We start from the raw sequence: 23,914 nt of genomic DNA on the forward strand, positions 1-23,914 counted from the left end.
GGAGGGGACCTGTGACGCCCCCAGCCCGGCCCTTGCAGAGTCCGCTCCTTTGCCACCGCTGCACCGCCAGGAAGCTGCAAGTGCGGGGCCCGCCGAGGGGCGGTGACACGGACTCCCGGACGCAGCCAGTGACAGAGGGAGACCCGAGGGCACAGGGGGAGTAGAGAGAGAGAGAGAGAGAGACCCACGGGCCGGAGGAAACAGCTGAGGGAAGAGAGTGAGAGAGACACGGAGAGACTGAGACAGAGACGCAGAGCCTCCTCTAGGGGAGACCCGCAGGGGGGAAGAGGACAGACAGGCTGGGGCACCTCTGTGTGCCACCCCAGGAGGTTCCTGGGATTTGTGAAAACCGCTCATGCCCTCTATTTTGTCCCCAATTACTACCACGGGCAGCCCAGACAGGAAAGAGGGGAAAGACCAGTGGCTCCGGGAGAGCAGGGCTGGACCTTGGGCCACAGCCCACCAGGCGACCCACCTGGGCCCCTGCTGGACAGGCGTATCCCCAAGCTTCTCTTCCCTTTCTTGAGGAGGGGTTACCCGGAGGAGGGCACTGGTGCTAGCCCTAAGGGACCCCTGAGCAGGCCACAGTGGAGAGGAGGAGGGAACAGGTGGGACCCTTTACCTTGTGCCATACTGTGGCACACTCCAGCCAAGTGACACTGAGAAAACAATTTGGAAGGAAAGTGCTAGCTAGCACCTCAGCCTTTTTATGCCATCTGGTGGTGACAAGGAGGAAATACAGGTGACCAAAAGGAAACTTGAGCAGCACCGATTGCTTGTTGCCATGCATGTGTCTGTGTTTGGCCAACAGGTGGCCCTGCCCCAGATCACCCATTCTGCCCCAGTGCCCTTGATCCTGCCTCTACTACTTCTCCCTGGCAGGCCTGGCTCCTCCCCCTCCAGGGTGCTGGCCTGTGTCTGAGTCACGTCATAAGCCACAGTTCTGTTCAGGGCCCACAGTGGCTGGTGACAGGCTCAGGCTACAGAGCCCTGTTCTCCGGGCCCAAGCAGCCAGGCCTTCCCAGGTGAGCAGCAGCAAGGGTCTTGGGGCTTGGGGATGGCTGGGAAGAGGGAGGGATGCAAAGGAAGGGGGAAAGACTTCACAGAGGATCTGAAAGGGGCTACAGAGACCCTCAGTCCAATCCCATGGTTTATAGATGAGGAAGCCAAAGCCCAAGAAAGGTGAGTGACTAGCCCAAATGCAGAGTGAGTAGCTGGCCAGCATGGGCACTCAGGTCTCTTGACTCCAAACTCTGGGCTCCCTGCATGCAGCTTCCCCCTTGTTCCCTCCCCATCCTCCTACCCCCACCTCCTCCTCTCTTGCCTTCCTCCCTCTTTCACCTCTGCTTTTCACTCATTTGCCTTTATCCTGGGAGGCAGAACACCCAGATTTTCCACCCCATGCCTGGTCTTGACTCCAGGATTTTGGGCTCAGCCCAACAATCACTGGGGCCACGATGTCCCTCTCTGAGCTCCAGGACCCACTCGGAGAGCAGGCTGAGTCCCCTGGGAGAGCACAGCAGATTAAAACCAGGCGTCCTTCTTCCTCCCCATACTCCCAGCACCCAGCCCAGACTCTGAGGCCTCACTCTCCTGCCTCCTTCTCCTTGAGAAACACTTTTTCCACTCAGCTGGGTCCCTGGAAAGGATGAATGTGGGTCTCAAGGGTGATGGGCCCTTCTGAGGCTGCCCCACTCACCTTGGATGAAAGGGAGCTAATAACCTCTTAGGGCTGTGGGAATTGAATGAGACAAGGATGCCAAGCATTGTGCACAAGGACTGCCCAGTAAGATGCCATTCCTTTTTCTTCACACACTATCCTCCAAGGAGTTGGACATTTCATAATGCTATTGAGCTTGGCTGTGACCCTAGATAAGTCATGTTCCTTCACCATCTTCTGACTGCTCCTTCATGTAGGAGATCTGGACAGTTAAACACGACAGGTCCTTCCTGGGTTGCCTTCGAAGTCACAGGGACTTGCATCATTTCCGATACCCATGGCAAAAGAAGGGGCCACCCTCAAGGTCACCAGGGACCTGAAAGGTGAGTAGGACCTGAGAGAGTCACAGAAGAAGCAAGGTGCATCAGAAACATTTCCTTCAGGCCGGGGGGGGGTGCACACCTGTAATCCCAGCACCCGTGAGGCTGAGGCAGAAGGATCCTATGAGTTTGAGACCAGCCTGGGCTACATAGTGAGTTCCAGGTCAGTCTCAACTATGCAGTGAGACCCTGTCTCAAAAAAAAAAAAAAGAAACATTTCCTTCAGAGGCCTCACTCCCTGGTGTCTACTGTCTGCCACCCCCTGCAGCTGCAGTCTCTGCCATCCTCCAGGGCTATGGTGATGGGAAGGGGCCAGTAATGGACACCAGTGCTGAGCTGCACAGACTCTGTGGCTGCCTTGAGCTTCTCCTGCAGGTGACACCAACCAACCCTTCCCTACTCTCCCCCCTCCCCTCCCTCTTCCTGCCCTCTCCCCCCACCACTCTTCAGGCTTGGATAACCAGGAGGGCTTTCCCAGATACAAGGGATGATGGCTGCCTACCTTGGGTGCTGTGTACCACCTCACCTACCTCAGTCAGCAAGCCCTCCCTCCTGGAAGCTATCACTGCAGCCTAGGAAAGGAAATGGGGTAAAGCTGGGTGGGTCCTAGGTACGGGGATGGCCACCTTGCTTTGAAAACTAAATCTTCAGAGGTGTGGATGTCCCAGAACTGGTGCTTCTTGTTGCTGGTTATAGCCCAAATCGTAACTATCACTAGCTTTTTTGCAAGCATTTACTATGTGCCAGACTAAGTCCTTTTTTTGCCCTATTTTATTTAGTTCTCTTTGTTTTTTTTTTTTTTTTTCTGGACAGGGTCTCACTGTGTAGTCCAGGCTGGTCTTGAACTCACAACAATTCTCCTGCCTCAGCCTCCCAAGTGCTGGGATTATAGGTGTGCACCGCAGCTCCCATCTTAATCCTCATTCTAACTCTGTGAGGTGCTCAATGGCCTCCCCTGTGTACACACAAACATCCTTCATACTTCTCTGACTTCATTGCCTGCCACTGCTGCACCTCTGCTGCTCTCCAGCTTGGGGCCTTTGCACTCACCATTCCCTCTGCCTGGAATGTTATTTCCCCAGAAATTTGCATGGCACACGTTCCCCAATTTTCTTCCAATCTGGAGGTTTTCTCTGGTTGCCTAATCTAAATTTTCAATGTGCAACATTCACAAAACACACACACACACACACTTTCCATTCTCTTTTCTTGCTTTCATTTTTCTGCAAAGCTTTCGTCACCATCTAATACACCATATGCTGTACTTATTTCATCTGTTCATTATCTGTGCTCCCTACCAAGAAGCAAGCTCTATGATGTCATTGCTGTGTCCCCAGGAACAGGGCCTGGCATGTAGTAAGTGCCCAGGAAGAGTTTCTGAATGAATGACTGCAAACACTGAGGCTCGGAGAGACCAAGCACCCTGCTCCTGGTCACATAGCCCATGAAAGCAGAGCCAGCACTGAGGCGGGGTCTGTCTGCTGAAGCCCTCTCCTCACCCAGATGCCTGCTCGGCATGCTGGGATGTGAAATGGGCTCTAGGAGGAAGCATTTCTACATTTCCTCTCCCTCATCTTGGCCCAGTTTGAGCAGAAGGAACAGAAGAGCTTCCTGGGGCCTCAGAAGGATTACTGGGACTTCCTCTGCACTGCTCTGCGGAGGCAACGAGGGGACTTGGAGCAGATCCGCTTCATCTCCTCGCAGGACAAGGTAGCTGTGGCCAAGGTGGGAATCAAAATGGCACCCTGGCACAAGGCCCTTGACAAGAGTAGGGGGCGGGAGTAGGTGCTGCCTTCCTGACACCCCTCTTTTGCCCACCCCTGCTCCCCTGGCTGTGCCCCTTACCTGGTCCTCCTCTCTCTTTGGCCCTGCCCTCAGCCACCCCTTTCCTCCCTTCAAGTCCCCCAAACCCTTTCTCAACAATCAGCCCGTCTTCTCTCTCCTAATCCTGCCCTCTCTTTGGCTCCCTATGCACTCTAGCTGAAGACCTCCCTGGGCAAAGGCCGTGCCTTCCTCCGCTCCTGCCTGGCCCGAGGGCAGCTGGCCGAGTCCCTGCAGCTTTGCCTCCTGAGCCCAGAGCTCACCAGGTGGGACTGCGGGTCATCCTCCCAATAGTCCATCTGAGCCCATGTTGCCCCTACGCCATGGTGGCTCAGCCTCAAGGATGATGACATGAGTCAGAAAGGAAAGTCGGGCGGAAAGGGCAGGGGAAGGTCAGAACCAGGTGCGGGCAGCAGGATGGTGCCTGGGACCCTTGTGCCCAAAGGCCATACCCCACCTGGGGAAGGTCTATATGGTACATGGCAGAGGCTGATTCTCAGGGGTTGGGGGGTGGCCATAGCACCTGGGTCAAAGCTGTTGCTGTTAACACAGGGAATGGTATGGCCCCCGGAGCCCTCTGTTGTGCCTCGAACTCCAGGAAGACATTCTGGACTCTCTCTATGCTCTCAATGGCGTGGCCTTCGACTTGGACCTGCAGAGGCAGGACCTGGATGGGGCCTGGCCCATGTTCTCAGAGTAAGTGGGTGCAGCGCTCCCCTACTCCCACGGCCCCCTTCCATCCAGAGCAATCTCTAAGCTCGAAGTTTCCAGGCCCACCCATTTCTTCCTCCCTTCTGCTCCCTGACCTTGATCCTCCACTTCCCTAGCCTTGTTTCCCCACTGTAATCTCATGCTGCATAGAATACAGTCACTTGAGACTGGCTAAATGGTTGGCATGGAGGGTTGGAAGGACAATGGATGGTGGGATGATGGGATGGGATGGGATAGATCCAGGGTGGCGAACCTGTGGCACATGTGTTATTGTGTTTGTCTTTTAAGAGAAAGGATGTTAATGTGAAGTTGTTTTTCTAAGCTAAAAACCTCAGTATTCGGGTTTAATTGTAGTGTTGGCACTTCACGATAAATAAGTGGGTTTTGGGTTACAGTTTGGCACTTCGTCTCTAAAAGGTTCACCATCCCTGGGATGGATGGATGGGTGGATAAGGTGGGACAGCAGGAAGGCCAGAAGGGTGACGGGATGAGTGGGGATGATTGGAATGACCATTTTCCTTCTGAGGAGCAAGCCCACCACTGGAAAGATGATCAGGGTCCCCTCACTCTTTCATTTTCAGGTCTCACTGTAACAATTCTAGCCAGACCCAGGGAAGAAGACCTAGAAAGACCAAAGAGTCTCCAAAGAAGGTACTTCTGCCCCTTTCACTTGCATTGCCTCTTGGCCACCTGGTTGGGAAGCCCAGATTCAGCAGGAACTGAGCCTCCCGGTTACTCTGTGTACAGAGAGCCCTAGCAGGATTGAGGAAGAAGCCAGTGTGTGGACCAGGGCACAGGCAGTGCAAGGAGGAAAGAACTCACGTTCCTGAGTTGGTAGCAGTGTCAGGTAGGGGAAGAAAGAAATCTGCAGAAGCTACTGGGATTCCAGGAGGAGGCAGAGCAGGGAAATGACTAGAAGCCTGCAGGAAACAGCCCAGGGATACCATCTTCACAGAGGCCCCTGCATGGACTGTTCAGGGCGTGACTGAACAGCCAGATGCCTGACTGGAAGCCTCATTCCCTCCCTTAGTCACCGTGTAGCGAGTTACCTGTCCTACTTCACAGGGTGATCGAGAGGATGAGTTGAGACTGCTAATGTGCAGCACAGAGTGAGGCTGCCTGTGGGTACCATCATGATTGTTACTACCATCCCACAAGTGTACTTTGCACACAGACCCCACAAGCTTCCAGCCATAATATGCTGGGACTCAGTCTCTGTCCTAAGGGAGTCCAAGGTCTGCTCGGGGAGACACGTCCTAGAGGAGCCATTGCAATCCATGTTAAATGTGCAGCCAGCCTTCCGCATCCATGGTCCGCATCATGCATCCACAGTTCAACCAACTGCAGAAAGAAAATATTCAGAAAAAAATTGTATGGAGGGCAGGGACAAGGGGAAAAAATGAGAGCCAATACCTGTCATGTAAAGGTACAAGATCCCAATGATGAATGTAACTGTGCTGTATACCTAAAATGTACCAATAGACAATGAAAGAATGTGTACTTTGCACACAGACCCCACAAGCTTCCAGCCATAATATGCTGGGACTCAGTCTCTGTCCTAAGGGAGTCCAAGGTCTGCTCGGGGAGACACGTCCTAGAGGAGCCATTGCAATCCATGTTAAATGTGCAGCCAGCCTTCCGCATCCATGGTCCGCATCATGCATCCACAGTTCAACCAACTGCAGAAAGAAAATATTCAGAAAAAAATTGTATGGAGGGCAGGGACAAGGGGAAAAAATGAGAGCCAATACCTGTCATGTAAAGGTACAAGATCCCAATGATGAATGTAACTGTGCTGTATACCTAAAATGTACCAATAGACTCAATGAAAGAAAAAAATAATAATAATTATATCTGTACTGAATGTTTGCAGACATTTTCCTTGTTACTATTCTTTAAACAGTACAGTATAAATAACTATTTATATACCATGTACATTGTATGAGGTATTACAAGTAATTTGGAGATTATTTAAATGAGATGATTGCTTAAGTAATATGTGACATTTTATTTAGGGACTTGAACATCCATGGGTTTTGGTATCTACTTGCATTGCTGGCCAATCTCCCTGGGTACCGAGGGACGTCTGTAGTAATACAGACTGGGGTGAAGGAACATGAAAGCAAAGAAGGCTTCCTGCGAGAGGTCAGCCAGCTGGGTCTCTGAGTTTTCATCACAATTCTACAAACCAAGTATTGTTCCTATTTTGTGGATGAGAAAGCTGAGACACAATGTTGAGTTCATGAGGAGGATTAAAGGAGAAGGGTAGGAGGAACTCAGGGGGCATAATATCAAATCAGAAAAGTCAGATATAGGAGGGAAAACACTGAGACACCTGGCTGTTCCCTCACCACATCAAAACTGGGATCTTGGATCACTTGAGGTGTTGCAAAAATTATTTCTGGTCTGATATATCCAAATTTCCATATATTTAGCAAGCCTATTGGATTAAAGCTGTGGTCTCTCTCCAGCTCGCCAAGTCAGGAACTGATGCTGAGTTGACATCTCTGCAGATCTCAGCAGCATCCGGAGGCCCCAGAGGAGTCCAGCTGGAGGAGCCACGTACCAATCAAGCTGGCTGCCTGCGAGATACAACCAAAGACCAACTGGCTGGACTCTCCAGGCCCCAGCAACACATGCATCTTTCTTTCTTCTTGGAAAAGAAGACAGAAGATTCCAGGAGCCTTGGTTCCCCCCGGAGCACTTGGGAACCAAAGGGGGAGCTTCAGCTAGACCAGGAAGACAGAGCCACAAGGAGTAGGAGATTCTTGGAGAACTCAACAGCCAGCAGCCAGCAACAGCCAGAGAGAGCCAAAGAGGCCCAGAAGGAAAAGCCTGGAATGGAGGCTGAAGACAGAAGGGTTCTGCCGGGTCCAGAGGTTCAGAGAACAGAGGGGGCTCATGGAGAAGAGGCAGAGCAGGATGAAGGCCAGGCTCCGCTGGCCTCCAGCCCCAGAGGAATGATGAAGGAAGCAACATCAGGGAGCAGGCAAAGGTGGGAGGTGCCTAGCATTCTGGGGGAGTCCTGGGTTCTCCAGGACCTGGGAACTAAGGAAGTTGCCATCACAGAACAGCCACAAGAACAAACAGAAGTGACTGGTGTTGCCAGGAAAGAGGAGCAAGCAGAGGTTCCCCTGCAGGAAGTGGTCAAGGTGAGAGAGAGCTGCTGCACCACTACCTGACTGTCTCCCTTCTCTAATCTGGCTCACAGGTGGGGGTACCCAGTGGTAGCCTCGGGGCCATTCCAGCCCACAGATCAACCTTGACTGCTCCTTCCAGGGTGGGGCTTGGGGATGCCTAGTGAAAGCCATGCATTCTTCAGCTCACCACAGTTCCCCTCCTCCCTGAGCCTCACAGGAGACATATTCGTCTATCACACCTCCTGCTTGGTCCTGTTGGCATTTGAGTTTGAGGTCCCATCTCAACAGTTCCTTGGAGCAGTCACTTGTTCTCCTGTGTCCCTCATCGTGGCAGGTGTCTTCCCAGTCTCTGAGTTTCACTGCTGCGGACCCCACCTCATCACTCTGGTAGTTGATTGTCCTGGAGGTCACCCAGGACTTTTAGCAACCCTTCTTTCAACCTCCTCCCTAGCCAGTCTTTCCAGCTCCTGGAACTTTGGAAAAGGTGGCCCCAGGTGATCCTAGGGGTAAGGCCTACGCAGAGCCAGACACCCAGCTCCAAGTGCTGTCCCCAGTCCTGCCTCCACCCAAGGGCATGGCCTGGGGACTCAAAGGCTGTACATCAGCCAGCCTCAAGCCTGGCTTCTGGGCCTTCCTTGTTCAGCTTCCCCTCCCACTTCTACCTCCAGAGCCTCAGACTTGGGCTCCGGAAGGCCGAGGAGCAGGCCCAGTGCCAAGAGCAGCTGGTGAGAGTGAGAGATGGTGAACTGCAGGCACTTCAGGAACAGCTCCACAGGTAACCTTGGCAATGCCTGCAGGATAACTCCTGCTCTTGGGGTGGCCAGCAAGACCTCTAAGCCCCGCTGGGTACCAAACATTGTGTTGGGCACAGCTTGAAGGTGCTGAGACCAACATGAATCTGGGCATTGTTCCTGCCTCCCCCCTGCCCTCCCTTCAGCAGCCTCTCCAGTATTCCCAGGAGAGGTCCCTGCACCCTGCCCACCTTCCCTCCCATGCTCACTCTTGGCTTTCCCTGCTGCCTCTTTTGGGCTACTCTTCCACCTTTTCAACCTGCTCTGCCTTCGTTCCTCCACCCATCCCCCAATTTCTGTCTCTGCTTTTATCTCATTTTCTTTTTCTTTTTCTTTTTGGTACCAGGGATCAAACTCGGGTCATTGCTCTTGCGAGGCAGGTGGCAGGACCACTGAGCTAAATCCCTGGCCCTCGTTTTCTTTTTGCCTGTTAAATCATGTCTCTTCCTCACCCGCTGATAATCCTAACCGCAGCTGCCATTTACTATGTCCCTGGCACTGTCCTAGGTGCTTCCTCCTAGCAACCGTATCAGAAAGATTCTACAAGAACCCCATTTTATAGATGAGCAAATTGAGGCTCAAAGATGTTCCACCCTTCACTAATATGAGCCAGATAGCAGAGGAGCAGCATCCAAACCCTGCAGGGAACTCCAGAGTGAGGGCCTGTGTCACTGCCCCTTGGCCAGTTTGCTGAGCACTATTGTTCCCTTGTTGGTTGCAGCCTCCCCTGCGTGTCCACAGACACACATGCTCTTCTGTGAAATGGCACAGGGCTGGCACAAGCCTACACATGTCCTCCTATGATTTCTAAATCATCTCTATATTATTTATTTATAATACCTAATGCAATATAAATGCTATGTAAAGAATCACTATTCGGCTTTTAAAGGAAATAATGACCCGGAAAAGTCTAGACATGTTCAAAGCATTTTGATCCATGGTGGGCAAAATCCACAGATGCAGAGCCCATGCACACAGGGACTGTATTTCACACTCTCTCTCTTCCCTAGCCAGCAGCTTCCCATCAACACCTTGCCTTCAAGGCCCAGAGAGAGCTGTCTAAGCTTCTCCCTCAGTTTCTCCATGTCTCTGCTTCTCCTTCATAATTTATTTTTTAAAGTATCTCCACCATGCAAAGATCCTCCTGGGTCTCACTCGGTCTCTGTATCTCTCTCCTTTGGTCTCTGTGTGCCTCAGTCTGCCCACTTGCCTTTGTCTTTTCCACATGGCTGACAGGGTCAGGGGCACCAGCCCAAACCCCAACACAGGTTCAGTAGCTGTGATTCAACCGGAATCACTGGGAAGTCCGCCTAACAGCTTTGAGACCAGCCCAGGAGCCCAGAAAGCCAGAGAACAACCTGGGGTTCTTCCTACTGCATACTCAGCTGAGCCTATCATCTTAGTCACCAAATAGTCCCATGATTCAGGTCCTAAATAAATAGTGGTATCTTGGCCATCCAGTAGCCTTCTGTGGGCTCACTTCCGTGAGGGTAGCAACCAGGAGGTTCCTGGAGAACTTCCCAGCCCCAGGATGATCCCTGAAGTTCATGGCCCTATCTCACAGAGCACTGTCTGTCTGACTCCTCTCACTTATTCATTCTACAAACACTCTGAGCACCCACCCTGAGTCAGGCCAGTTCAGAACCAGAAATACTGTCTTGGACAAAATGCAAAACTCCTGCCCTTGCAGAGCTGACATCTAATGAGGAAGGCAGGCAGGAAATATGGCAAGCAAGTGAAATACATGTAGAGTTTCCAATGGAGATACATTCTCAGGAGGAAAAAATAAAGCAACGAATGGAAATGAGATGTGTCAGTGGTGATATTGGAAATAAGGTAGCCTAACCAGGAAAGGCCTCTCTGGAAAAGTGTTGTTTGCATAAAGACCTGCAGGAAGTGAGGAGCACACTGTTTGGATGTAGGGCAGAAAGGTGCTCTGAGCAGCGGGAACAGCAAGAACAACAGCCTTGATGTGGGAAAGGAAGGGCACAGTGACTCTAGGGACATTAGAGATGCCCCTCAGACCCAAGGGGTTGAAGGATAGAGGGGATGAAGGAAAAGGTCTGGTGGGCAGTGGGGACTCAGGAGTGCCTTGTAGGTCCTCAGAATGACCTTGGCTTTGACTCAGAGTAGGATAGGAGGCATTGAGCATTCTAAGCAGGGGAGATGTGTGGTATGGCTTTTTCAAGTATTAAAAATATGTTTTTATGCTTTTGAAAAATTTTAACAATGCAATAGCTTTTAGTGTGTTCACAGAGTTGTACATTACCAATGCAATCAATTTTAGAATATCTTGTACCTCCAAAAGAAATGTTGTACCCGTTAGCATCACCCTGTTCTATTTTGTGTTTGTGGATCTGCCCCACTCCAGACTTGTCCTAAAAGACCCATGGAGCTGGACTGTAGGCAGGTGGGGCTGGGCACGAGCAGACCACCAGGTGCTGCTGCTGATGGGTAGGGGACAGCACAGGTGCTCGGCCTGGGCTGTTGAGAAGGAGGAGGAGCAGCTGTGCTCTCTGGATATATTCTGCAGCAGTGCCTACTAAAGGCTGGGATGTGAGGGCTGACAGGAGAAAAGGCAAGGATGACTCTGAGACTCTCCACCGATCAGCAGAAAGCTAGAGTCGCCACTTACTGAGGTCAGGGAGGCTGGGATAGGCAGGGGTGTAGGGAAGCCTGGCTTGGGAAGGGCGGCATTTGGGATATATTTCAGATCCATTTGACCACTGGACAAGTTGGGTGTGGTAATAAGAGGGAATCACCAGCCAGGTGAGACTGAAGAGGTCAGTGTGTGGACGACTGTGACAGCAGCTCCCAAGCCCAGGAGACCATATGCTGCCCTGTCCCTGGGTCCGCAGAGACAAATGAGACAGAGCTCATTGCTGAGCAAAGGGCTAATCCACTTACTCAGGTCAGGGAGGCTGGGATAGGCAGGGGTGTAGGGAAGCCTGGCTTGGGCTGGGATAGGCAGGGGTGTAGGGAAGCCTGGCTTGGGAAGGGCGGCATTTGGGATATATTTCAGATCCATTTGACCACTGGACAAGTTGGGTGTGGTAATAAGAGGGAATCACCAGCCAGGTGAGACTGAAGAGGTCAGTGTGTGGACGACTGTGACAGCAGCTCCCAAGCCCAGGAGACCATATGCTGCCCTGTCCCTGGGTCCGCAGAGACAAATGAGACAGAGCTCATTGCTGAGCAAAGGGCTAAGGGCATCAGGCCGGTGATGGGAGTCTCATCCCAGCCAAAAGAAGGGCCTCAGGGCTGATTCATTGAGTCAACTGTTTATTGAGCCTCCACGGCTATGAGTGAGTGGGTTCAAGCTGCTCTGAAAGACCTGAGGATTCAGACAAGAAACCAACAAAAATACAGTGTCAGGCACCAATAGATGCTGTGGGAAAAAATTAAAGCCAGGGATAGAGATAAGGAAAGACACAGTTGTTGTTCAGATTTGGAGTCAAGGAGAACATCTCAGAGGAGGTGACAGGTGAGCACAAACCCCAGCCATGAGAGACCAAACTGCTCATATCGAGGAGGTAGTTCTCCAGGCAAGGACCACGGCAATGCAGAGACGCTGGGCCCATGTGCTGAGGGACAAGCAGTGTGGCTGGAGCAGAGGACAGAGGGGAAGGAGATAGCTAGGGGCTTGGAAGGCCCAGGTGAAGCTCTGGATTATGCCCTGGCCAAAGAAGCCTGGTCAGGGTTTGGAGCAGGGACATTTAAAAAGGTCAGAAGCAAAAGTGGTGTTATACACATGTAATCACAGCACTCTCAGATGCTGAGGCAGGAGGATCACAAGTTCAAGCCCAGAATAGTTAACTCATCGACTTAGTAAGACCTTGTCTCAAATAATGTTAAAAAAGGGGAGGGAATATAGCTCAGGCCTTGGGTTCAATCGCCAGTACAGGGAGAGGGGAGGTGTTAGACTAAAAGCTGAGGATAGCTCAATAGTAGAGCACTTACCTAGCATGCATGAGGCCCAGGAATTCAATCCCCAGTATCACAAAAAATAAAATGAAGCAAAAGGACAGACCTAAGGTGGGTGTAGCAGAAGCCCTCACGTGCAGAGCCCAGGTTAGGCACAGAGGCAGGGACAGCGGGACCCTAGGCAGCAGAACCAGGACAGACCAGCAGGCTATGAGAGCAGACTTGGCACTGAGGCCTGTGGGTTCTCATGCTCACTTCAAGGTTTTTGGGCTGTGAGCTCCTGGGATAGTGGCTCCCATCCTGGGCTGCATTTGTAGGAGGAGACAGCGGAATTCCTAAGAAGTCCCCCTTCCTGGCTCCGGGCTCTGGGGAGCCTTTCCAAGCAAGTGGCTTTCCTCTGCCCTCTGAGAAAGATCTCAAAAGCAAAGTAGCTTTAGAACGGGTATAAGTGGAAGGGATCCTCAGGAGTGGGAACTAGGCAGACATCACATCTCCCTCAGCAGTCTGTGGGGACCACCTTGTGAAAGTGTGAGGAGGCAAACAGTTTAGAGCTGGACAGGCCTAGGTCTGGATTCCTACACCCTCCACTTCTCAAGCCATCTGATCCAAGTGTCACTCCCTCTCCAAAACTCTACTTGTCTTGTACAATGAGGATCATACTTCCTGTCCCACAACATCATAAAAATTAAATACTTGGCTCAGTGCCTGACCCATAAGTGCACAAGAAACTTTCTCTCTGTCCTCTCCTGTACTAGGGATGTCTGTCACTCCCTGCTTAAAATATGTCAGTGACAAGTTAAAATCCACAACTCCTGGGGCCACAGGGAAGACAGCGAAGGTCTGCTGAGCTCCCCACCTCCTCTCCTGCCCTTCTCACACCCACTGTCCTTTGCCGCATCCCAGCCTCACCAGCCTTTCAGTTTCTCAAACAGACCCAGCTCTCCTAAACTGCAGACCTTTACATGTGCTTGTCTGTGGCTGCAAAAGGCTGACCTTTCACCTTATAGGTCTGCTCCGAGGTCAGCTTGTCTGAGAAGCCTTCCCTGAGACCCTCTCTAGTCTCTGTCTAGAACCTTCATTGATCTCTCTCACAACACTTCATTTAATTATTTTATTGATCGCTCACTTGTTTTAACTGATTCACCAAAAGTGGTGACTGCCACAGGCACTCTGGGCATTCCATTCCTGGTGCCTAAAACAGCCACTGACACATAGTAGGTGCCTGATGAGTATTCCCTCCCACACCACAGACACACACAGTGGTCACATGAGCAAGTAAACTGACTCAGGGGAATCAGTGTCAGCAGCTCGGAAATAAGGAGGCTGCACCCTAGAAGGTTCATTAAAAGTCCAAAAGTGGCCTGGTTCAGACCTGAGCACCAGAACACTCTAAAGGCCGCCGTGGCAACTTATTGAAATTTCAATGGCTGTTGTCCATTTGATTTCATGACCCACCCAACTTTCCTTCCTGCAGCTCACTAAAGGGCGGTGGCTTAAAAATTAATAGTTCTATCATTGTTAAGGCTCTTTCAAACCTTTTCCCTTCTGATACACTGAAGCCCAGGGGCACTCACACACACACAGCCACACGAGCGTGCATCCTGAGGCGTGAGGCCCTCACCAGTGTCCACTCCCATCCAGGCACCATCCTGACAGAGCCGCAGAGCTAGAGGCTGGGACCTTTTCATTTCCAATTCAGTAGACTTCTAGAAAACCACTAAGGGCAAAAAGGAAAGGCAAGAATAGAGCTGACGAAGTTCCAGGCCCAAAACTGAAACAGAAATGTGGGAAAGCCATATTTCTACCATCACTTTTTAAATTGAAAAATAACACAACATAACTTTTAAAACTATTTTAAAGCAAAAAAAAGAAAAATCAAAACCTACACTGCTCCCCTCCACACATAATTGCTTCCAGCTGGGCACAGTCTAAGTAGCCTGGGTTCCCAGGCAGCCACTTCCCTAGAGAGCTGCCATGGTTATGAGCATATCTTTCAAGAAAATTACATCTTAAAAATGGAAATGTTAATTAAAAAGAAAGGAACCAAAGATGGCAATGTTGGTTAGTCCCCTCTACAGGAGGGCTCCAGGCAAGGCCCAGTTTTCATTTCTCTAAACAGTTACTGAAGAGATTGCCTGTAGGTGTTAGATGACACACAGTGGTCGGTTTGGAGTGTGTGTGTGTGGACTTTAGCTGCAGGGTGGCACCACCATCTTCTCCCCAGGGCCTAGAGGTCTAAATGCTCAGCTTTTCCCCTTCAGAACTGAGTCTCTCTTCTGTGCCCAGGTGTGAAGAGGAGAGAGCCCAGCTGCAGGCAGAGCTGGGGCAGAAGCAACAGGAGGCCAAGAGGAGGGACGCCATGTACAAGGAGGAGCTTGGAGGACAGCGGGACCTGATCCAGGCCATGAAGAGGAGGATGCTGGAACTGATTCAGTAAGGACAGAGACAGGGAACTGCAAATGACAAGAGATGCAAAGGCCCAGCATGAAAGTTTAACTCCACAACAACTTCCAAGCAGGGTTCTAGATCTTCACGTATGCTAACTCATTTCCTCCTTTTAGCCGTCCCTTGCTGATATCCCCATCTTACAAGTGAGGAAACTGAGAGTCAGAGAGGCTGACTCGGTCATCAAGGACACACATCGTATAAATTGCAGAGTCCTCTGCAATATTACTGGCAATAATGCAGGTCCTCATCCCAAGCCACCTCCACATACACACATGCACACCTACTAAGGTTAGGAGAGGAGATAGGAGCTCCCGGTTTGAGAAGGTATTGGAAAAAGGAGAAGAAAACCACAGGGATTAACCAAGAGGTTATCATACGCCCCATACCTGCCTGACCACTGGCCTCCCTCAGATGCCTGGGCCTGCTCACCAGGGTCAATTCTAAGCCATCAAGCTCTCAGAGAGATGGACATAGCTTCTACCCCTCAGCTGGAGACAACTGGAGACAATTCACATATATGTCCTTTCATGTAGCTGAGGAAACAGGAGCCCATTGGGCTCAGGTTCCATTAAAATTAGGAGGTTGATGGGAAGTCATCCAGAATTAAGTCCTCTTCCACAAAAGCCAAATATTAAAGATGAGAAAAGGGACAGATCAGCTTGGGAAGGATGGACAAGTACTTTAAGGAATGAAACCCTCTAAGGAACTAACTTGCCACTGAGTAGGAGGAAGGGAGATATAAAAAGTTAACTATTTCACAAAAAAATTAAAGTAGCTCACAATAAAGGACACATGTGAGACCATTAAGTAAAAATAGATTAAATGGAAAATATAATGGAAGACAAAAAGTGTATTCTGCTCCCAAAGTGTTAGGATTAGGTTTAGTTTTAAAACTCAACTCTAGGCCCCCGGGATTTAGCTCAGTGGTACCATGCCTGCCTCAAAAGCTCAAGGTCCTGAGTTTGATCCCTGGTATAAAAATAATAATTTTAAAAAACTCAACTTCAAACATCTTGGCAGCAGGATCAAAAAGGGAGGACAGAGTGTTACTCAAAACCCACTATACACTCAAAGGAATATACCAGCTCATCAGGAGAACATAAGTTTTTTCCTGGAACTAAAGAAATTAATCACAAGTCCTCAGGCAAGGAACTCAAAGCCATAAAATGCAATGTCCCTGGCAGAAACTTCATGGAAGCTATGACCCTTAGCCAACAAAAGGAGGGGAGGGAGCCACAGAGGTTAGCTTCTGTGTCAAGATGGTGGACTAGGACAGGCCTGTCATCCCAGCACTCTGGGATAATAAGGCAGGAGAATCACAAATTTGAGCTCAGCCTAACAACTCAGCAATTTAGAGACACCTGTCTCAAAATAATAAATAAAAATAAAAGGTCTACAGGTGTATCTCAGTGTAAGCTTGGTTTAATCCCCAGTATTACACTCACATGTGTGTGTGCATGCACACACACACACACACACACACACACACACTCACAGATGGTGGACTGAATACACTTCATCCATTCTCCATCCTATGATCTCACCACAAATACACACACACATACATCCATTCTCCATCCTAATATCTACTAAATAGTTGTAAAAGAATAAAACCTACAATAAGAAAGGTGGAGAACCCAATCACAGAGGAGAGTTGGGTTACTTTCCAGATACTCTGAATACTGTATGAAGCCCAACTTAGATCTTCAAGACCGAGAGACCCTAGGACACAGATGGTGAAGGAAAATGAGTGATAAAGTCAATAGCAAATCTACCCTTCCTTCCTTTGCATGCCATTTCACCTGCAGAATATTCAGCAACAAGGTCCTGTCTCCCAGACAAATAATCAAAAGTTCCTCTCTAAAGAAATGTGTACATCCCCAGTAGAACACCATTCTGACCCAGCATGGGGTGGGGGTGGGGTCTGGTATACCATGTAGCTCCCTGCCAAGTGAGACTTACAGGGAAACCACTTGTTGATATCCCTGTCCATTACTTGGAGCGCCAACCAGTTTTTGTGGCCTGCTTCTTAAACATGAAATAGCAACCCCAGATCCCTAGACATTTGAGAGCTGAGACCATAAAAGGACAGATGAAAATAAACAGACCAATAAGAACAACAAACATGTATCTCCCCTGAAACAGGAAGCTGGGAAACCAACTGTCAAAAATGAGAAGTGTTCTTGGAAATTAAAAATACATTTGCTGAATTTTTAAGAAAGTCATTAAGTATTGGAAGGGGAAGATGAGGCAAGCTCTCAGAAAGCAGAATAAACAGCACAGAGGCTGGGGATTTAGCTCAGTGGCTCTGCTGCTTGCCTCATGAGTGCAAGGTCCTGAGTTCTAGCCCCGGTAACAAACAAAAAAACAAACAAACAAACAAAAAACCTGAGATGGAAGTTATGAGAGAAACAGAAACATGATCAGTGTAGGGGTTCCATTATCCTCCCTAACTGACAGAAGTTCCCCTAAAAGGCCAAAATAAAATGATGGAAATGATCAAATAAAATACGACAAAGATAAAAATACAAGAGTTTCCAGTCCTGATAGACACAGATCTCAGATTTCAATGATACACTAAGTGATTGGCATAATAAATTAAAAACAAAACAAACAATACCTCACCTGTATAAAACACTGGGATTTCAGTAAAACAAAATTAAAGAGAATATTTTCAGACTCTCTAAAGAAAAATACAGGCCACCTATAAATGAAGCAGAACCCAACACTTGTCAAAGATCTATGATGTGGTGATACTATTCCAGCTCTGAGAAAAGCTGTCTTTTGCCCTAGAATTCTGTGTCCAGCCAAAGCATGAATTTTAAGTGGGAAAAGTAATAGAGAAAGACATCTATCAGACAGACAGATCTCAGAAATCTTATCTCCCACACTGTATTTCTTTGGAAGTTATTTGAGGATGTGCCCCAGAAAAACAAGGAAGTAAGCCAAGAAAGAAGATATGGAATTCAGGAAACAATAGCTCTATCTAGGAGGGAAAAAAAGGGAATTCCCAAGATGACAAGTGGGCAGCAAGCCCAGGGAGCAGTCAGTCTAGACTGTAAAACAGGAATCTAGAGCTCAGGAAGAAGAAGGTCTCTGGGGAAGAGGAGACTCAAAAGAATACTTGACAGGAAAAATTGGGAGACAAATATGTTAAAGGCAAGTCATTCAAAGTAAAGGAAGGCAATTAGAAACTCCCAGAAAAACGAAAGGCTCTCAAGAAGGGAACTATTCTAGAACACAACTTAGCTCTTTGGGAAGATTATATATATTATATAATATATATATATTACATATCATATTACATATTATATATATATATATTATCCATTTGGGGGTGATTGTCCCCATTTTTTTTGGTGTGATGCCAGGGATCAATCCCAGGGCCTCATTCATGCTAGACAAACTCTACCACTAAGCTACCCCTTATTTTTTCAATGTAAGACTCAACCTAAAGACAAAGCATAGAGCTAAGTATAATTATAGAAACAGACCATGAATATTACCACCTGAGCAATCCAGAAGTATATGTAGTAGGTACAAATAAAATATTCTGCGAATATGAAAATGTTCTATATTTGTGCTTATATGTAGGGATTGGGCACTTAAAACAGTAAGCTGGTGCAACTGAGAAAGTGAAGTATTCATTGTATTTAATTTGAGTTCATGTATATTAGAGTAGAGACATTGGGCAAGTCGCTACCATACTGGCTGCTTCGGGAATGGATGGCAAGTTAGGAAGAACAGGAAGGAGGAGAGCAGCAGGGAGAGGAAAGAAGAGAAGAAAATGATGAAGATTAAAAAAAAGCTGAGTCCTCTGCTACCAAAGAAAGGAAAATCAGGCAGGGATATGAGCATATTAACTAAAAATGAAGGTAATACCAAGGAGAAAAAAAAAAAGGGTAAGAAATAGTTTGCCACTGAAAATAGGAAGGAGTTTGTTATAAACCCTTCGGTACTATCTGAGTTTTTTGTTGTTGTTGTCTTTGGGGGGATTTTTTTGGTACTGGGGATTGAATTTGGGTCCTTGTGCTTCTGAGGCAGGTGCTGGAACCAGAGCTAAATCCCCAGCCCTATCTGAGTTTTAAATTGTGTGTGTTTTATTTTTGCCAAAAATTTAAAACAGCCTGTATTCCTAAATACCCCCACTCCCCCGCCACTACCGGGAATTAAGCTCAGGACCTTGTGCTTGTAAGGCAGGCGCAGCACCACTAAGCTAAATTGCCAGCCATCTAAATATCCTTTTAAAAAAAAAAATGTGATGATAGTTTTCCAAGGGCATAAACAAATAAACTCAAAGCAGTCTTAACGGCCAAATAAAAGATAACAGGCCAATTATGTTATCAGCCTGTGGAGTGAGAACAGACCAGGGAGCCTGCTTTGGAGGGGGAGAACAGGTTCTTAACAATGGTCAGAACTGTTGGGCCGGGGGAGCTGAGTGTCACCATGCTCCTTCCCAAAGGCTAACGACTATCTGTACTGTGTGTGTCTCTCTTCATTTCTCTTTCTTCCTCCTGTGTCTCTTTGTCTCTCATCTGTGTCCGTTTCTCTCGCTGCCTATGTCTCTGTTCCTCCATTTCTACATCGCATTCTCTTTCTCTCCATGTGCATTTGTAACTCCTTCTCTGTGCGTCTGTTTCCCTCTTCCACTCTCTGATCTCATTTTCTCTCTCTCTCTCTCTCTCTCTCTCTCTCTCTCTCTCGCTCGCTCCTCTGTTCCTTCTCTATTTCGGAGTGTCCTGGTGTCTGTCTCACTTTGTCTCTGTGTATACTTCTGTGTGCCTCCCTCTGTCACCTCTCCATCCATCTCTCTCTTCCTCTTTCATTCCCTCCATATTTCTCTCTCTGCTCTCCTCGACCTCTTGGTCTCTGTGTGAGTCCACATCTGCCCATCCCCTAGGGAGAAGGACCGCCAGTGGCAGAGGCTCCAGAAGCTCTCCTGCTTGGTCCCTAGCTGCTGCATTGGCTGTAGCAAGGTCTTCAGCCGACTGTCCCGGAGGTACCCGTGCAGGTAATGGGAAGGTACAGACTCCTTCCTCTGGGACAGCCCAGAGCTCCCTGCCTGCCCCAGACAAAGAAGGAACAGTGAAATTGGGCATTTATAAAAAGCTATTTCAGCGGGCCACTCTGGCTTGGTGTCTGGTTTTCGACACCAAAGAGGGTGATGAACCAGACAGCAGGAAGAGGGAAAGAAGGCTGGGGTCTGGGAGCGGGAGTTGTGTACCCTTCCAAAAATAGACAACTGAGCTCTTGGATAGGGAAACACAGAGAGAGCTGCTGTCCTCACCTTCCTCTTGCTGTCATGGTGGCAGGATGAGGAACAGGAGGAAACAGGCCATCAGGAGAACCTACCATACGGGGATAGAGGCTCTCAGAGGTCGAGGGCATCAGGAAAGGGGACAAACCAGGGGCCGTCCCACTAGGAGATTAGAAAGGACAGATGGACTCAAAGATGCTGGAACTCATGACTCCCAGCACTTATCTAGGTTTCCCTACCTCTGCCCTCCAGGCATTGTGGAGGCCTGGTTTGCCACGCCTGCTCTGCTGATTACAAGAAGAGAGGGCGCTGCTGCCCATGCTGTGTCCAGGGATGAGAAGCTCAGATCACCTGACCAAGACCGCCCCCCACCACACCAGTCTACTCCCTTCCTCACTCTTCTCAGCCCTCTGTCTGTCCAGCCTTCCCTTCTAGAAGCTGCTGAGCAGCTTTTGCTGCTGCAAAAGCACTGCGGAGTGGGCGGAAGCAGCGGCTGGCAGTCAGCTGACAGTTCCAGCCCTGCATCTCCCACCAATGGAAGAGCCGGGTGGATACACATTAGGCTCTCAGGGCTTGGTCTCTAATGTGAGGGAAATGGGCTCCAGCCTCTCTATGAAGTCCCTCAAGGCTCCGCAAATCCGTGACCACGAATCACCCTGGGCTCTGCCACTTCTCCACCCTCCCTTTTGGCCCAGCCGTGATGCCCACTCCACACCCTTCACAGCAGCACAGCCTGCATGTATGCACTTCTTCAGCGGCTTCCCACGGAACCTGTTTCAGAGATCCGTTTGATTCATTTTGTTCTGTTTTGCTTTGCTTTGCTTTTAACAGATTTATTGAGGCGCTACTGACAATAAACATTACATAAATGTGATGGGTTTTGACTTTGATACTGTGAAGTCTTCATCCAGGTTCAGGCACTTCCTTCAGCATAGTAAATACGGCGGCAAGAAGGAGTTGGGGGCTCCCTGAGGATTCCTTCGGCTTCTTTGTAATCTCCCTGCCTCCATGCCCAAGCCATCACGGAGCCTGCTTCCTGTCACCATAGACAAATGTGTACTTCCTGGAATTGTGCATAAATGAAATCATACAGAAAAAAAAAATCTTCTTGTCTGGCCCTCTTCACTCGGCATAATTATTTTGAGATTCGCCCCGTTGCTACATTTATTGGTAGTTCTTTTCTATTGTTGAGTAGTACCCTGCTGTACGAATATGCCGCAAGTAGTTTATTTTTAATTTTTTTTCTCATTGAGTTTATTGCTACATTTTAGGGATACAGTACAGCTTTATTCATCATGGGGATCTTGTACCTTTACATGAGAGGTCTTGGTTCTCATTTATTTATTTTTTATTGAGTTTATTGGTACATTTTTAGGTATACAGTACAGTTACATTGGTCATTGGGATCTTGTACCTTTACATGACAGGTCTTGGTTCTCATTTATTCATTTTTTATTGAGTTTATTGGTACATTTTTAGGTATACAGTACAATTACATTCATCATTGGGATCTTGTACCTTTACATGACAGGTCTTGGTTCTCATTTATTTATTTTTTATTGAGTTTATTGGTACATTTTTAGGTATACAGTACAATTACATTCATCATTGGGATCTTGTACCTTTACATGACAGGTCTTGGTTCTCATTTTTTCCCCTTGTCCCTGCCCTCCCTTCACCCACTCCTACCCTCCACATTTACAAACACTTCACCAGTAGTTTATATATTCTCCTGTTGCTTCCCATTTGCATGGCTACCAGCTTGGGACTATTACAAATAGGGTTCCTCTATGCACAAGTCTGTATAGACATGTATTTACATTTTTCTTGGGCAAATACCTAAATATGGCTGGATCACAGAGTAGGAAGATGTTCAACACTAAAAAAACAAACAAACAAGCAAACAAACCTGCCAAACTAGTCTCTCTCTGTAGGGGATTGGTTTCAGGACTCCCTGAAGATACCAAAATCTGAGGATGCTGAAATCCCTCGCATAAAATGGCATAGTATTTGCATGCAACCTACACACATCCCTCCTGTTTATTTTATTTTATTTTTTCTCCCAATTAATTATAATAACTAATACAGTGAAAATGCAATGCCAATAGTTCCTATGATGAAATTTTAAAAAATATTTTTTCAATCCTCTTTGGTTGAATTCCTGGATGCAGAAACCAGGGATGGAGAAGGACCAGCTATATTTTCCAAAGACTTTGTGTGCTGTGCTTCTCCCCGATAATAGTTGAAAGTCCCAGTTGCTCTCCAGGAAGAATGGGTTTGGTGGGCAAGAGAGGAGGCCTGGGGCTCTTTGCCCTTCTGATCTGATCATTGTGTGGTCTGGTAATCCCAAACTGTGAGTGCCTGGGGGCAAGGGCTGAGAGCAGGTGACTGTGCCATGCTCAATCAGACTTTGATAAAGACAGTGGAAAAGCTGACCACAGGATAAGATCACTTCCCCTGCTCTGGCCCAGAAGGCTTACACAAATTGCTTGTCACCACTGGACACCTACTTGTTGTGTTTCTGAGGAACCTGTTTCAGAAGAAGTGTGGACCTCTCTCCATGACAAGTCAGTTAGCTGCCTTGCCCGGGCTCTAGAGGTTTATTTCTAGAGCACACTGTGTGTCCCAACAGGCATTTGCTTCCATCCGCTCTTGGGATGGGAGTGCCCAGAGTCTCTGCAGCAGTTGGGCAATCCTGTGGCTCTGACCAGAGCCCACGGACCGCCTCTTGGGTCAGGGCTGAGCAGAATTGCATCCATTGCCTTTGAATGGAGCAAGAGTCTTGCAACCAGTTTCGGCTCTGGAGGGTTGGCAAAAACTTCTCTTTAGTAAACATAGTAATATGGTGACAAGAAGGATTTGGGGGCTCCCTGAGCAATCCAAGTAATAACCCCAAGAGGGCAGTAGTGCCTCCTGGAGATCAGACTGGCCCACACACTTTGATGGGGGTGGGGTCCTTATCACAGCAGAAAGTCTTAAATGGTAGGAATTCCAGAAGGGAATTCAGACCTTTCTGATAAGTGGATGAGGCCAGATGCGGCTAGCAGAGCCTATTTTCAAAGAGGAAGATGCTTTTGGAGAACTCATCAGAAGGGAATGGAAGGCCAGGAATGGAGGAGCTGACCTCTTCCTCCTCTTCCTCCTCCTCCTCCTCTTCCTCTTCCAGTTTGGAGAAAGAAAGGGCAAGACTGAGTACCTGCCTCAGGCTCAACTCTGCTTCCAAAAAGCCCCCACCAAACCCAGTGGAGACCAAAATAGCTCTAAAAAGAACCTTCTGTGTTAGAGACTTTGGGGACTCTCTAGCAAAAAGTTCTACAATGGTTACCACAGACAACTCCAGACCTGAGCACTGCAAGGGCAGCAGTCCTGTGGCATGTGTCTGACCACAGTGGCACCACCAGGAACACATGAAACATGCTCCTCAGATGCCCAAGGAGCACTCTGCAGGGCTGATGTCCGTCCCAAGCACATGGAGTCTAAGATGCTGCAGTCAGGATCTTTGTTGTTAATGTGACTTCATCTGCTCTCATAGGCTGGGGACACCCTCGGAAGTTTGGGCAAAAAAATTACATAGCTCTTACCATGGCCCAGTGGTACACACCTACAAGTCCAGCTACTCGGGAAGGTGAAGCAAGAAGTTCACAAGTTCAAGGCCAACCTGGTCAATCCAGCAATACCCTATCTTAAATGAAATTTTTAAAAAGCTAGGGTGTAGCTCAGAAGTAGAGCACTCACCTAGTGTATTCAAGGCCCTGGATTTAATCTCTAGGAGGGAGGGAGGG

General features: G+C 48.6%; 1 protein-coding gene across 7 annotated transcripts; it reads left to right on the forward strand.

Moving 5' to 3' along the window:
- Positions 1-336: 336 nt before the first annotated feature.
- Rufy4 (RUN and FYVE domain containing 4) lies at positions 337-21,182 on the forward strand. 7 transcript variants are annotated; one of them, XM_033764626.1, is made up of 12 exons: positions 337-1,025; positions 1,918-2,043; positions 2,309-2,415; positions 3,625-3,765; positions 4,021-4,127; positions 4,414-4,557; positions 5,154-5,223; positions 7,044-7,724; positions 8,381-8,487; positions 14,714-14,860; positions 19,776-19,886; positions 20,385-21,182. In XM_033764626.1, the coding sequence occupies exons 2-12, from the start codon at positions 1,998-2,000 to the stop codon at positions 20,467-20,469; spliced, it is 1,746 nt and encodes a 581-aa protein (XP_033620517.1). In that variant the 5' UTR covers positions 337-1,025; positions 1,918-1,997; the 3' UTR covers positions 20,470-21,182. The 7 variants fall into 7 exon arrangements, with proteins under 7 accessions (XP_033620517.1, XP_033620520.1, XP_019061213.2 ...); XM_033764629.1 differs by having other exon boundaries at positions 7,086-7,724; XM_019205668.2 differs by having other exon boundaries at positions 3,625-3,750.
- The last annotated feature ends 2,732 nt before the right edge of the window (positions 21,183-23,914 follow it).

The sequence above is a fragment of the Fukomys damarensis genome, unplaced genomic scaffold (genome assembly GCF_012274545.1).
Source record: "Fukomys damarensis isolate Sample0158 unplaced genomic scaffold, DMR_v1.0_HiC HiC_scaffold_16, whole genome shotgun sequence".
Lineage (NCBI taxonomy): Eukaryota > Metazoa > Chordata > Mammalia > Rodentia > Bathyergidae > Fukomys > Fukomys damarensis.

Bases quoted from the DNA above. Each gene is read 5' to 3' on its own strand.
- Rufy4 (XM_033764626.1), top strand. From the start codon at position 1,998: ATGGCAAAAGAAGGGGCCACCCTCAAGGTCACCAGGGACCTGAAAG. The intron at 2,044-2,308 runs GTGAGTAGGACC...CACCCCCTGCAG, and splicing joins GGTCACCAGGGACCTGAAAG to CTGCAGTCTCTGCCATCCTC. The intron at 4,558-5,153 runs GTAAGTGGGTGC...TTTCATTTTCAG, and splicing joins GCCTGGCCCATGTTCTCAGA to GTCTCACTGTAACAATTCTA.